Genomic DNA, 14,508 nt, shown 5'->3' on the forward strand with positions numbered 1-14,508 from the left:
AGTCCGCAGACACAATGACATGACACCCTGACACCAGGATACATGCGTGACACCCAGTGACACATTGACAGGGACACGCGCATACACACTCATAAGCTGCCCAGCTGCTGGCTTCCGGAGTGCCCCCTGCAGCAGGCTGTGGTGGGAGTGGGGTGCTGTGGGGGGGCTGGGGCCCCCAGGGCCCCCTGGCTGCTGTTGCCCCTCCCAGGCTCTAGAACAGCTTGGCGGGCAAGGGCACTGGCTCTGCCATGCTGTCTGGGTTCAAGTCCTAGTTCCCCCACTCAGTACTCCCTGTGTGACTGGGGCAAGTCCCTTCACCTCTTCGTGCCTCAGTTTCACCTATAATAACAGGGGGGGTGGGAAGGATGCTGTCAATCAGTTCTGTCAGGTGTTCATACAGTGTCTGACGTGGTAAACCCTCGTGGCTATTACTATTATCATTGTCATCGTCATCTCCTGCCTTCTGACGCAGCTGGCCCCCTGCCCAGCGCAGGGACCCTGCCCCTGCCCTGTTCCCCCACCCATGGACCCCTTTCTTGGACCATGTCACCTCAAGCCCACAAACTGTGTCTACTAGGTCCATGTGTTCCCAGACCAGGCTTCCCGTGTCCCCATGGCTATCCCTCCATCCCTGATCACTGGCGTCCTCATGTCTGTCCATGCGTCCCACGTCTGACTGTGGTACTTTTCCACGCTGGACATCAGCCGGCTGTCCCTGGGGTGGGGGTCACACCTGCCCACGCCAGCGGAGCTGGTGGCCACTAGACACCCTGATGGATGGCCCCACCCTCCCCCCAGGACCCTACAACAACACCCGCCCCTCCGGCCACCTGAGGTCCCCACAGGGGCGGCCTGAGGCCCGAGCCTGGGGACAGGAAGCCCCAGGCCTGGCCGCCCTGAAAGCCTCTTTCAGCCCGGGCCTCCTCCCGCTGCCACCGACTCCTCCCGCGGAATAATATTTGGGCTGTTGGCCGGGGGGGCGGGGGCCAGATCCGGAGGCCGCCTGGGAGAAGCCAGAAACCGCAGGGCTTCCTGCCTCGGGCCGGCCGACTCCGGGAGAGACCCCCAGGCCCGAGGGGGGGGGGCAGGCGCCCGGGGAGACTGAGGGCCTTTCTCTCGGCCCCAGTTGTTTTTTCCAGGAACCAGGAGGAATTCCCCAGCCTGCCCAGGACAGCGAGGCTGGTGGGACGACTGACAGGGAGCCAGGACGGCAGGGGGCGGGGGTGACACGCAGCCGGCAGGGCGGGCACAGCGACAGAAATAGAGGGCCTGGCCTGTGCGAGGTGGCAGGTAGAGGCGGAAACTTAGGGAACTGGGAGAGGGCGACCAGAGAAGGAGAGAGGCCGGAGATCCAAAGGAGTGGGGGGAGGTGGACCCCAAGAGAGAAAAGGAAGTCCCCTAGAGAGTCCTCTAGAAAGAAAAGACCTGAGGCCCAGAGAGAGGGAGGGACAGAGGCAAAACCATGGAGAGAATGAGAGAGAGAGAGAGGGAAAGGGGGGGAGAAAAGAGGGTGAGGGGGAACGGGGGAGAGAGAGGGAGACCATATGAGAGACAGAAGAGGGAATGAGCAAACATTTTCAAAAAAACCAAAGGACAGAGATAAAGACAGAGAGAGAGGGTTGGGACCAAGTGACAGAGAGAGATGACATTAAGAGACAAAGAGAAAGATGACCACAGACATAATATGCAAACACAAGCAGCCTCTCTTTTAAACGGACAGATACTGATAGATACTCATGAAACACACAATGACAGGCACACCTGCAGCACAGACAGGCACACACACACTTGGAGACAGACTGGGAGAGACATCACCCACACAGATACATAGACAGCCCTGGGCTTTGAAGGACTGAATGCATGAATGAGTGACAGAGAGCCAATGACGAAAATACAAAGGTGAAATAAGGAAAAGACCATTTCAGGCCAACCCTGCCCCCCTGCTCCAGTCTGGCCAAATGACCTTGGTCCAGTGCCTTCCCATTCTGGGCCTCAGTTTCCATCTGTGAAATGAGGGGTGTGAAGTGCAAATTGTATTTCTGAGAAAGCCATGTCCTCAAGACACCTGAGTAACAGACCTCAGTCTCAGAGCCTAAGGAAAGACCTGGAGGCACAGAGACATGCAGGCCCCAAAGCCAGAGGCCCCCAGAGGCCGAAGGAGAACCCAGCTCCTTCCCCACACGCCCACCTGCAAAAGTGACAGACACACACCAGGGCTAGCTGACCCTCCATACGATGGTGACAGGCACACAGCAAAGACAGGCATAATATGTAAACACAAGCAGCCTCTCTTTTAAACAGACAGATGCTGACAGAGATACTCATGAAACACAACGACAGGAACGTCTGCAACACGGACAGTCACACACACACTTTGAGACAATGGGTATGCAGACAAACCGACACACAGAGATACACCTAACAGCCTGAGACCCAGAGAACCACACACACACACAGGCTCCAACACACAGGCTCTTTCAATTAACACTTGTTTGTCCCTCTTCTCCACACTTTAACCAAAAATTGAGCAGCCCCTGGGCTCCCGGGGCCTCAGAGCTGAGGGTGTGTGTCTGCGGAGTGGGGGTGGGGACATGGCCTTGGTCACTGCACAGCCACCTCCCCCTGCTGCCCTGGCCCCAGCGCTGCGGGGGCTGCTATCTGTGAGCAAACTGTCCTTGGGGTCAGGGACAGCAAAGAGCCAAAGGTCAGGTCGATGCCTCCCCCAACCCCTCCCCCAGAGGCAGCCAGCTCTTGGGGGTAGGAAGGAGAGGGGACAGAGAAAGAGCAGTTCAGGTATTCCAAGTTCCACAGGGCCCACCCGGCAAGGAAAAGAGACATCTGGAAGAGGCAGAAATGGTCCTTTAATGTTCAGACACAGCCAGTATCCCACTTCCCAGGCAAGAACCAGACTTCAGTAGAATTCCCCACACCCTGCCAGTCCTTTCTGGCTTCTCCTGAACCAGAACGGGCAATGGGCTCAAAAAAACCAAGGCATATTCTCATCTCCAGCCCTCATTCAACTCACACCAGACAGTGACAACATGGCCAACACAGGGGTTGGTGCGCGATTATGTGAGCCAGCCAATATGGCGGCCATCACAGCACCCAATGGACCAAAACAGGTGTTATGTGGAATGGTGGCCAACTTGGCACCTACTATGCCACGAAGTCCACCAAAGAACAGTGATCCCAGCACCCAACGGGCCAAAGAAGATGCAATTGAAACAGCATCACCATCACAACTAACGGATCAGCCAAGAGGATGTCCATCACAGTGTCCAAAGGGCCAACCAGGATGTCATCCTCAATGGTGGCCATCAGACCACCCAATGGATCAACACGGTGGTCTTCACAGTACCCGATGGCCCACCAAGATGTCGAAGGCAATTATCACAGTACCCAATAGGTTGACATGATGCCCACAGAAGCGTAGTCACCACAGTAAGTAATAGACCAGATGTTCACTGGTGGGGACAAGCAAAGTGTCACCTGGAGAATCAGGCTGCCACCAGCCACACCCCACCCACCATGCTCCTACCCCCCTGCTAGGATGCGTTAAGCAGAGAGCGGGAATAGAGGCCCTGGTAGTAGACCCCAGGCTCCCCACCCTCTGCCCCATAGCCCCCAAACCCCACGTCCAGTTTGGGGGGCGCTGGTGTCTGTTCCGACATCAGGTTGTTGATGGAGAAAGGGTGGTTGAAGTTGTAGGGAGCATCCAGCTTCAGCTCCCCTGGGAGCTCCAGGCCAGTGAAATAGGGTGCGGAGGACGGGGGAGAGCCACAGTCTAGAGCCCTCACGTCTTCCCCGCCCTGGGCCTCAGGCTCGGGGGGCGGAGGCTGGGGCTGGGGTGGAGAGGTGGCCGTCGCAGCTGGGGTGGTGGTCGACGTGGCAGCCCCTGAACTGTTCCTGGTGGCAGAGGTCCCGCCGCCCCCTTTCTTCGCCTTCTCCTCCAGCTTGAAGCGCTTCTGGCGGCGCAGGTAGCAGCCGTTCTCGAACATGTTACCTGAGCTGGGGTGCAGGGCCCAGTAGGAGCCCTTGCCCGGCTTGTCCGGGGAGCGCGCCACCTTGACGAAGCAGTCGTTGAAGGACAGCGAGTGGCGGATGGAGTTCTGCCAGCGCTGCTGGTTCTCCCGGTAGTAGGGGAAGAGGTCCATGATCCACTGGTAGATCTCGCTCAGCGTCAGCATCTTGCCGGGCGCCTGCTGGATGGCCATGGTGATGAGCGAGATGTAGGAGTAGGGCGGCTTGGCGTGCGCCAGGGACCGCCGGTACCCTTTCGGCATCTCCTTCCCGGGCCCCAGCCCCGGGCCCGGGCCCCCGTACCCTGAGCTACCGCCTCCGCTGCTGCCACCCAGGCCTGGGAAGGCGGGGCCCAGGGGCGCTGTGGGGGCTGGGGGCACCAGGGGTCCTGAGGGCAGCGGGGAGGCAGGGAGCCCCCCAGGAGAGTAGGGAGAGCTCAGAGGGTTCAGGGTCATGTAGGAGTTGAGGGGGGCCATGGTGGGCACTGGGGTCACTGGAGAGTAAACCTGCATGGAGAGAAAGAGAGATAGGGGGTGAGTCCCCACACGCTGCGCAGCACAGGGTCGCTGGACCCGCTGTCTGCCTGTCTGTCTGTCTTGTCACTACTACGAGTCCCTTCCATCCTTGCTGTTCACCATAGACAGCTGATTCTTGAAGTCTCTCGCTCATCCCTCCTCGTGCACCCCTCCCTGACCTCATCCCCCACCCCCATGCTCCCATACACTGAAGCTCATGCTTCAAGTGGTTCTCAAAGTGGAGTCCAGGACACCCTGGGGAGTCGACAAGACCTTTTTAGGGTTTAGGGTGTCCATGAGGTCAAAACTATTTTCATATAATGCTAAGGTATTACTAGCTTGCCTCACTCTCTTTCCTGAGTGCACAGGAGAATTTTCCAGAGGCCACGTGACATGTGACAGGCAACAGGCCGAATGCAGAAGCAGCTACCGAATGAGACCACAGCTGCTGCGTATGGAGCCAGACACCGAGATCCGCAAACACGTAATGGCGCCACTCCTCTCGCTAAATGTGTTCGAATATAGTCATTTTAACAAAAATGCGTTATTTACACTAACAAATTATTGCTACTTTAGACCTAATGAATACATTTTTAAACTCTTATTTTTTATTTCTTATGCAGTAACCATTAAGAGACAACCCACACCAATGAAAACTTCTTGGGGTCCTCAATAATTTTTAAGAGTGATAAGCGGTCCTGAGACCCAAAAAACTGAGACCTGCTGATTTGTCTAATAACCTAATCTATATGTGTACTCTCTCTCCATCTTTTAGGCTATAAAATTACAGTTTTTATTAGGTCAAAAATGTTCGACTGTCAGAAATCATGTCTCAACCTCATATCATATATTTACTAACATATCATCAACTCTAAGACATCATGTTTGTAAGCTGCAGTATTACGTATTAGTAAGAATAGAAAAACCCCCACTGTCAATTATAACCCCTAGACACCAGTGGCTGTGAAACCCAGTCCATTTTCAGAAATGTTCAAATGGGGGGGAAAATGTGCATCAATGAAATACAGTAGACATTGCTCCGTCTCTCTAAATAACCCTCCACGCAGTCTTCCATCCATTTAACCGATATCTGTTGGCCACCTACTCTGTGCCAGGCACTGCTCCCAGCACTGCGCAGAGAGGTCCCCTGTCATCTTTACAACCGCACTACGGGGAGGTGCTATTATGATGCCCATTTTACAGCCTAGCAAGCTGAGTCCCAGAGAGGCTGTTGGGTCACACAGCAAACAAGGGGCAGAGCTGGGATTCTGAGTCCAGGCAGCCTGGCTTGGGACCAGTGACCTGATCGTGCGGTAAAAGCAGTGACCACGCGGACCGAAAGGCCTGCCCTCGTGGAGCTGACAGCCCAGCAGGAAGCGGGTAAGGAAAATAGGAAACACGGTGCACGGTGACTTCTCTGCCTGTGTCTACTTACTCCTTTCATCACTGTCTCCCATGCTCTCTCCCTCAATCCTCCGTCTGCCCGGCGACCCTGCTCCTTCCTCCCTGACCCGCTGGGGTCTCATGGCATTGGGGGTGCTGCTGAGCTCCGGTGGGAGCCACCTCTGCTATGAGGCAGTGGGTCCCGTCTCAACTCCGGGTCACTGTAAGTGTCTGCAGGTCCCAAGGTTCAGAGAGAAAAGGGAATTGCCAGGGTCACTCTGGAAGTCAGGGACAGGTGGCAACAAACCCAGGTCTGAGTTCCAGTCGGGAACTGTCTCCTCTCTCTTTCAGGTGTCCACCCAGGTAGCGATTCTCCCGGATCTCTGGCAATCGCTATCTCTGTGTCTATCTGTCCATCTCTCTCTGTCTCAGGACTTCTACACTCCTTTGCCCTCCCCTTCCCCATGTCTTTGTCTCCCCTCTGTCTTTCCCACTCTCTCCTCCCCACACTCCTGACCAGCCTTTATCTGTCTCTCTCCTCCCCACTGTCTTACCCTCTGCCTTTCTCTGCTCATGACTCTCCCTAACTCCATCTCTCTCCCCCCACCCCGTCCCTGCCCCCCACCCTCTTTCTCCTTGTGTCTCTCTTCTGCCACCTCCATTTCTTTCTCCTTTGGCACACCTTTGTATTTATCTGCCTCCTTCCCTCAGTATTACCCTCTCCCCAGAAGTCTCCCCTCCCCCACGCACTGGACTCCCCCTGGTTAGCTGGCTTTGCCCCCTCCCATAATAAGAAATGAGGGGAGAAGGTGACAGATTCAGGGCATCTACAGAGAGTTCCTAAATCCTTCTGCAATCCCCCTCTCCCACTTTTCCAACTCATTCAGACTTTCTTGTATCACAGAGGAAGACAGATTGGGACCCCTGGGCCCTCTTTCCCTGGCTACCCACCCACCCGGAAGTCCTCCTTGAGGTCCGACCTCCAGCACTCCAGCCGCCCTAATCCACTGTAGGCTTTCCCACGCCCTGGGGCTGGGATGAACCCCCAGTGTCCGGGTCTGAGCCGGATTTCCCTGCCGGGGCGGGGCTGAGATTGTGGGGGGAAGCCCTCAGGGTACCTGCACCCCCACCTCAGGAGGGTGAAATTTCTCCCCTTTCATTTCCTTATTGTCTCTGGAGGAGGGTGTGACAGGGAGCAGAGGAAGGCAGTGTGAAACCAGAAGCCCAGTTTCTAGTCCCGGTCTCCGCCCAGGACCTCGAGCAGCCCCCAACACTCCAGGACGCTCCAGGTTTTCCATCTCTGAAATGGGGGGAGCAGCTGGACCAGCTGATCTGTGAGAACTGGAGGCGAGGGAGCCAGACAGGGAGCCAGCCTGGGGGTGGCAACATCACACCAGCAAGAACGTGAGGAAGGCTAGAAGCAGCAGGGGGGACCTCTCAGTTCTCAGCTGCTGAGTGAGTGCAAATGTTCCTACTGTTTGGACCCAAGGAGAGGAGGTGGCTCAGCTGATAGGAGGGCTGGAGAAACCCTCAGACAGTATTTCCATCTCCAGCCCCCCATATGTCAACTCTTCCAAAATACGCCCGCAAATGCTGACCATCTCTAGACTGTCTCTCAATTTCCGATACAATATCCACACAAACTGTCCCCTAAACTTCAGACTGTGTCCCAAATAATGACTCCTCCATCTTAGACCCCCACAATTTACATAAGATGTGCCCACCCAAACACTGATTTCTAGTTGGTTCCCTTAGATCATGTTTCCAGATTCTGAACTCTCCAAGGTTCAGCTGGGATTCCCCCACTACCTGGGAGCCTTCACCTCCAACCTGGTCTCTGCCTTCTGACACCTCCAGCCACAGGTCTCCACCTCTCAACACTCCCAGACCCCTCCCTGGTCGGCCTGCCCCACCCCACGTGCACCTAACACCTCCACAGCCCCAGGACTGGCCCCTCCCGGGCACCATGCCAAGCCCCGCAGGTCTGGGGATCCAAGAGTCCCACCCTACAGCTTCAAACCCCAGACCCATAACTCAGGCATGTGGGGGCCCCTGTAATGCCCAGATCTCAGTGTCCTCGGAGATCTCAGCCATTCCAGCTTCCCTCCCCCACCTCAAGCCCACAGTCCCCTTCCAGGTTAGGAACCTAAGTGTCCAGATCCCCATAACCTTTAACTAGGACCCCCCTCCACAATGTTGACTATAGAGCTAAGGAGAAGGAGTCCTTGCAGCAAGAGGAATGGGAGTTAGACTTAGGGAAGAACTTTTTGTGCTGGGGTGAGGGAATTAAGATATACCCTGCCTCCTAATCCAGGGTGGTCTAGTAAGAAATGGGGCTGGTGAGGACATTAGCAATTAGGGGAGATTACTGGAAGAGGTGCGAAATCTGAAACCCTCCAGCCTCCAACAAGAGGAATCCCTGCTGAGGGTCTCTAATAACAATTAAACCAGTGAAGTTCAGTTGGAAGGAGTGAGGGTCAGGAGTAGAGAGATGGGGGCGGGGAATGGAAATTGACCCCTCTCCTCTCCCGCTCCCAACTCTGACCCCATCTGGGCCCCCACCAATCTGAAACCCAACTCTAACCCACCTGTTATTTCAGACTCTCAAAACCAACCTCGATCTCTGAACCCTGAGAACAAACCCTTATTTCTGACCTTACCTTAGATCGCACTCTATCCCGGGACCCCGACTCTGATTTCTACCCCAGAACCACCATCTTTAACACTATATTCTAATCCTGAGCTCCCACCTCGAAATTCCCTTAAGGGTGACCTCCCTCTTCCATCTCTTAGTTCCTGTCTTTCCCCCCAATGCTGACCCCCTTCCTAGTTCCGGAGCCCTGCCCCTGTCTGTCCTGCTATCCTGGAGGGCCGATTCCTAGTTTGGTTTGTTCACTTTGCTCCCTTGCATTTGGGGTCGCCAACACCCAGCCCTCACGTTTAAGCCGCGCCCGACCCTTGCCTAAGCTTCCCCGACTCCCATTTATCCCCCACTCCGACGGGCCCGCGGAAACCGCGCGCCCGTGCCTGTCCCCTGTCCCCGGCTCCTGCACCTGGGCTCCGCGCCTCCAGCTCCTCACCTCCTCGCCTCTAGTGGGGGGCCCCCCTGGAGACCGCACCCCGGTCCTTGCCCCCATTGGAGCCCACACCTTGATTCCTGTGCCCCACTTCCCGCTCCGCCATCCCCGCGGACACACCTCGCCCGCCTCCGGGTAGTAGCTCCACTCCGCCAGGTCGTGGGCCTCCATCTTCACCGAGCCCAGCATCCCCCGGGCCTGCGCCCCCACCTGCCCCCGCCGCGGCCCGGGGGGAACCAAGCGCCGCAGCTCTCTCAGCCCGCACGGCCCGAGTTCCAGCCGGCACCCGCCCGTCCGACTGCCCAGGGTCCCCGCCGTCCCGGGCGCCGCGGGAGGCGGCCAAGCTTTATAGCCGGGACGCCCCCCCCGCCCCCGCCCCCGCCCTCCCCCGGCTCCCCTCCCGCGCTCGGACTGAGGCGCCCCCTGCGGGATCGCGAGGAGATAGACCTCAGGCGCCGGGAGCCGCAGCCCGGGGACGCGAGAGCTGGACGTGACTGAAGAGAGAGGGAGCCGCCGGTAGGAGACACCACTGATTATAAAGGCCCCGAGGGCAGAGCTCCGGGGCCCTTCTGCCCCAGGGGGTTTCAACATCTCGACAGGAGAGGGCGAAGGGCCAGGGCGAAGAGCCAAAGCTCCGCACGACCGCCGCGGAGGAGAGGGGCCTGAGAGCGCTGCGGCTCCAGGGGTCCAGATCTGCCGCTGTGGGGACCGGTAAGAGACCCTCGAAACCGCGTCCCCATTGGACGGACTGGGATATTGAAGCTTCCGACAGCTGGAAATGCTCCGAACTGTACAAATGGTCGGGACCAGAGGTGGAGGGAGTTGGGGCCTCTGCTCGCACCCCGCTAGGGCACCAGACCACCTCCAGGACCTAACAGCTTCGCCACCTGGACTCTCCATTGCGTCTAACACCAGCCGTCCAGGGATTGGAACCACTGTGAACTCCATTTCCCAGAACCCTCTGCCTCCGTTCCAGGCCCGCGCCTCCGCCGAGGGACTACACTTCCCAGAAGGCACGACGTTCGAAAGCCGGAAACGTAGAGCCTCCCTAGTAGTCTGAGGGACGGGGAAGGCCTGTCGCGAGGCTGGAGGCTGGAGGCTGGGGTGGGCTCGGCCTGCTGCGTGGACTCCATTTCCCGGCGATCCCGCGCGTGCGACGCGTGCGCCGTGTCCAGGCGGCGAGCGGAAGATGGCGGTGGCGGTGTCTGGGAAGGGGTGCTGCTGAGGGTGCGCCACGGGACGGAGGCCCGAGCAGCGGTAAGTGGGGGGTGGCGTGGGGGCCCAAGGACCAAGGGAGGAGGGACCGCAAGGCGGCAGAGGCGCTGGGGATGGCTAGGGGCGCTTCGAAGAGAAGGAAGCAGTGACGTTTGGGACCCCAGTGTCTTCCCCAGCTCGGGACCCTCCCGTGCTTCCCTAGGGCCCTCGGGGCAAAGTTCCAACGTGGCCCCCACGGCGCGTCCGGCCCCCCCTCCCCCCGCCGGCCTCGCCTCTGCCTCGCCTCGCCTCTGCTCATGCCTCACTTCGAATAAGCTGCACTGGCCTTTCGGTTCCTCAAACTCGCCATGCGCCTTCCGGCCTCAGGAATTTTGCACATGCTGCCCCTCTGCCTGCAACATCCTTTTACCCATTCTGCTTGCCTAACTCCCATGCAGCTTTCGGGTCTCAGCACCAACGTCACTTCCTCTGCGAAGCCCTCCTTTCCTGCCCTCCGTCCTGAAATCTGCCTATTAAACGCTCTCCTCAGTCCGTTTCTTTCCTTTGTGTCACGTGTGGTCTAATTTGTTTTTGGACCTTTATTTGTTTGGCTATTTGAATAATCAAATACCGTGAGCTCCTTGGGGGCAGGGACTGGGTATGTGCTGTCACTGCTGTGTTCTCAGCACAGCGCTGGTTACATTGAAGACGCCCAGTTAATGTTTGTTGAATGAATGAAAGATACTCCTGGGGCCATTCTGTATGTGAGGGGAGTCGTCATACACCAAGGCGGGAGTAGGGCAGTGGTACTCCATAAGGAGTACACCTGGAAGGGAGGGGAAACAATGGTTGTTGGTAATAGCAAAAGACTACAAACACCCCATGTTTGTTTGTTTTTAAATATATTTTTATTGATTTCAGAGAGAGGTGAAGAGAGAGATAGAAACATCAATGATGAGACAGTCGTCATTGATCAGCTGCCTCCTGCAGGCCCTGACTGGGGATCAAGTCCGCAACTCAGGCCTGTGCCCTCACCGGGAATCAAACTGCAATCTCTTGAATCCTAGGTCGATGCTCAGCCCCTGAGCCACGCCTGGCCAGGCCCCCTGTGTTCTTTAATAGGAATACTGGCAGAAAAAAACATAACATCTATACAATAAAATACTATGCATCTGTAAAAAGGAACGAGAATCTTTATACACTGATATAGAGCGTGGGCTTCAGCATATATTAAGTGAAAGCAAGTGAAAAAGGAGACCTTTATTATATACTCCCTTTTTATAAAAGAAAGGGAAATATGTATATACATTTAAAAAAAATAAAGGCTAAACAAAAAGTGGAAGAGGAAGGACACAGGGTAAAAAAATTTGATGGATCTGAACATATATATGCAGAGAGTGGGAAGGCTCATCATTGGAAGGTTCATTATGTTCTAGAGGTATACTGGTCGTTGGGAGGCGGTGCCACCCTTGGCTTGCATGTACAGACCTGGGGTAGAGAAGCAGTTCCTTTCAGAGAGGTGGTACACCACAGTGGTGAGGGGGATACGTTCTGCAGCCTTACTGCTAGGTCTGCATCTTGCAAACTGTGGGTCTTTGCTCAAGAGATTTTACCTCCTTGGCTTTCAAATGTCCTCAGCTGTAAAATGGAGATAAAAAATAGTACCTGTCTGCCCTGGCCAGTGTGGCTCAGTTCGTTGGGTGTCATCCCAGGCATCGAAAGGTTGCTAGTTGATCCCTGGTCAGGGCTTATGCCAGGGTTTCGGGCTCAATCCCTGGTAGGGGGCATGCAGGAGGTAGCTGATCAATGACTCTCTCATCATTGATGTTTCTCTTTCCCTCTCCCTTCTTCTCTCTGAAATGAATAAAAACATATTTTAAAAAAATAAAATAATAAAAATAGTACCTACCGTGAAGAGCTGGTGTTGTGAAATTTAAATAAGTTAATACATATATTAGAATTGTGGTCAGCACATGTTAAGTGTTCAATTAATAAAAGAGGTTAAGCCTGGCCAGTGTGGCTCAGTGGAGTGAGCGTCCTCTCATGCACCAAGAGGTGGATGGTTGGATTCTAGGTCAGGGCACATGCCCCAGTTGGGAATTCAATCCCCAGTAGGGGGCGTGCAGAAGGAATGGATCGATGTTTCTGTCTCATGGATGTTTCTATCTTTCCCTCTCCCTTCCTCTCTCTGAAATCAATAAAAACATATTTAAAATAAAAAAGTAAAATAAAATCACATGATTTAAAAAAATAAAGTAAAATCAATAAAAGCATTTAAAAGAAAAAGAACCATTTCGTCAAAAATATATAAATAATAGCTGTTATTTTTCAAACATTCTAGAGCCAAAGGGCAGGGATACTAAGCCCAGTGATTGGGGAATCCCTTTGGCATTCACTCAGCAGATAATTATTGAACGCTTATTAGGTACCAAACACTGTTCCATAGTAAGGAAATAGTGAACACACACACACACACACACACACACACACACCTCTCTGCCCTCAGAGAGCTTACAAATAGTTCATTGATGATAATAAATGTCATGGAGAAAACTAAAGCAACACAGATGCGGAGGGAGAGGAAACTGAAATTTGAAAGAGGTGGTCAGGGAAGACCTAGCTGCCAAGATACTTCTTTCGGCTGAAACCTGAAGGGAATGAGGAGGGAGGGAGTTGTGCCAGTATCTGTAGGGGAGGATTGTTTCAAGCAGAAGGAAGATAAGCACAAAGGTTTTGAAAAAGGGGCGGGTTGACACATTCAGGGGACAACAAGGAGGCCAGAGCAGCTGGAGCAGAGAGCTGTGAGGGAAATGAAGGCAGAAGTAGAAGGGGCCAGATCATATGCGGTCTTCTAGGCCTTGGTGAAGATGATGACTGACTCGAAGTAAGATGTGGGGGTGACAGGTGCAAGGGAGACTGGGAAGGAGGCTATTAGCTAGTCATTCATTCAGCAGATACTTGTGTACAGTATATATGTTTCTTTTAAAAGATGCATCTTTTGCACCCTCCTCAGATTTTTGTTAACAGTTTGCACAGCACCCTTCAGATCTTTCCCTGTGTACATAAAAGTAGCAGCTGGACCTCATATTTACTAGGTATACTAACATCTACTCTCAGGGTAGTCCTGGAAGTAAACATGGTGCCAGTTTCACAGAAGAGGAAACAGACTCAAGCCATTTTGTGTGTACATACACACAAACTTACAAAACTGGATTGCATTGCACATATTCTGTGGTACAGCAGGCTGTTATGGACATCTTTTTGTGATGGTATTACACCGGGACCCACCAATGTGTTTTTTTGTTGTTGGTTTTTAATTCTCACCGGAGGACATGCGTAGAGAGAGGAAGGGGGAGAGAGAGCGAGAGAAACGCGGATTGGTTGTCTTCTGTATGCTCCCAACCAGGGATCAAACCCACAATCCAGGTATGTGCTCTGACCAGGAATCGAACCCAGAACCCTTCCATGCACAGACGATGCTCAACCAACGTTATTTCACCCGGGCCACCAAAGTGGTGTGTTTTTTTTTAATATATCTTTATTGATTTCAGAGAGAGAAAGGGAGAAGGAGAGAGAGATAGAAACATCAATGATGAGAGAGTCATTGATCTGCTGCAGCCCGCAACCCGGGCATGTGCCCTGACCGGCAATCGAACCCTGATCGCCTGGATCCTAGGCCGATGCTCAACCGCTGAGCCACACCCGGCTGGGCACCAAAGTGTTTTTTTAATTGTTTCCTTTCTCTTCCACTTTTCGGTACATCCTTTCAGGTTTGTTTTCTTTTTCTTTTTTAACATACATACATAATTCCCTCTCTTTTGTAAAAAGGGAACACAATAAATACTGTCTCCCACTTTGCATATTTTCACTCAATATATGCTGGAGCCCACTGTTTATTAGTGTATAGAGATTTTCCTCATTCCTTTTTTATTCCTCCCTCATTCCTTTTTACAGTTGCATAGTATTTTATTGTGTGGGTATATCATAATTTTTTAGCCAGTCTCCTTATTTAAGAAGACTTGGGTTCCTAATAGTCTTTTGCTATTAGGAATAGTTTTGTGGTTGATACCCTTCTTCTTTCATAATTGTGCTAGTGTGACTTTGGGACAGATGCCCAAAAGTCTCCCCTCTCCACCCTACTTTTTTTTTTTTTAGAAAGATCAATTTGTTCCACTTATTGATGCATTCATCTGTTGCTTCTTATATGTAGCCTGACCGGGAATCGAACCTGCACTCTTGGTGTATTGGGACAACGCTCTGACCAACTGAGCTACCTGGCCAAGGCCCCCCACTTTTTAAAACAACTCCATAGTATTCCA

General features: G+C 53.8%; 2 protein-coding genes across 7 annotated transcripts in view; one reads left to right on the top strand and one right to left on the bottom strand.

Annotated features, from left to right (window-relative positions):
- Positions 1-2,847: 2,847 nt before the first annotated feature.
- Positions 2,848-9,313, bottom strand: FOXA3 (forkhead box A3). 4 transcript variants are annotated; one of them, XM_081118847.1, is made up of 3 exons: positions 9,116-9,313; positions 4,879-5,040; positions 2,848-4,526 (listed from the first exon to the last, which is right to left on the bottom strand). In XM_081118847.1, exons 1-3 carry the CDS (start codon positions 9,182-9,184, stop codon positions 3,546-3,548), a joined length of 1,212 nt encoding a protein of 403 aa, XP_080974973.1. In that variant the 5' UTR covers positions 9,185-9,313; the 3' UTR covers positions 2,848-3,545. The 4 variants fall into 4 exon arrangements, with proteins under 4 accessions (XP_080974973.1, XP_080974974.1, XP_080974975.1 ...); XM_081118848.1 differs by lacking the exon at positions 9,116-9,313 and adding an exon at positions 5,971-6,125; XM_081118849.1 differs by lacking the exon at positions 4,879-5,040.
- Positions 9,314-10,026: 713 nt separating this feature from the next.
- Positions 10,027-14,508, top strand: part of SYMPK (symplekin scaffold protein) — a 33,624-nt gene continuing 29,142 nt past the window's right edge. Inside the window, exon 1 of one of the 3 annotated variants that reach the window (XM_081118853.1) lies at positions 10,027-10,252. The gene's annotated coding sequence lies outside the window, so the exon portion shown is untranslated. The remainder of the gene's footprint in view (positions 10,253-14,508) is intronic. The other 2 variants (XM_081118854.1, XM_081118855.1) reach the window with 2 other exon arrangements.

The sequence above is a fragment of the Miniopterus schreibersii genome (assembly GCF_964146895.1).
Source record: "Miniopterus schreibersii genome assembly, chromosome: 18".
In the NCBI taxonomy this organism is placed as follows: Eukaryota; Metazoa; Chordata; class Mammalia; order Chiroptera; family Miniopteridae; genus Miniopterus; species Miniopterus schreibersii.

What these genes read in the sequence shown, in the direction of transcription:
- FOXA3 (XM_081118847.1), bottom strand. Translation starts at nt 9,184, where the DNA reads ATGCTGGGCTCGGTGAAGATGGAGGCCCACGACCTGGCGGAGTGGAGC. An exon ending in ACTACCCGGAGGCGGGCGAG is followed by an intron (nt 5,041 to 9,115) that starts GTGTGTCCGCGG and finishes GAACACATTTAG; the next exon opens with CGAGAGGAGTGGCGCCATTA. An exon ending in CACTCAGGAAAGAGAGTGAG is followed by an intron (nt 4,527 to 4,878) that starts GCAAGCTAGTAA and finishes CTCTCCATGCAG; the next exon opens with GTTTACTCTCCAGTGACCCC.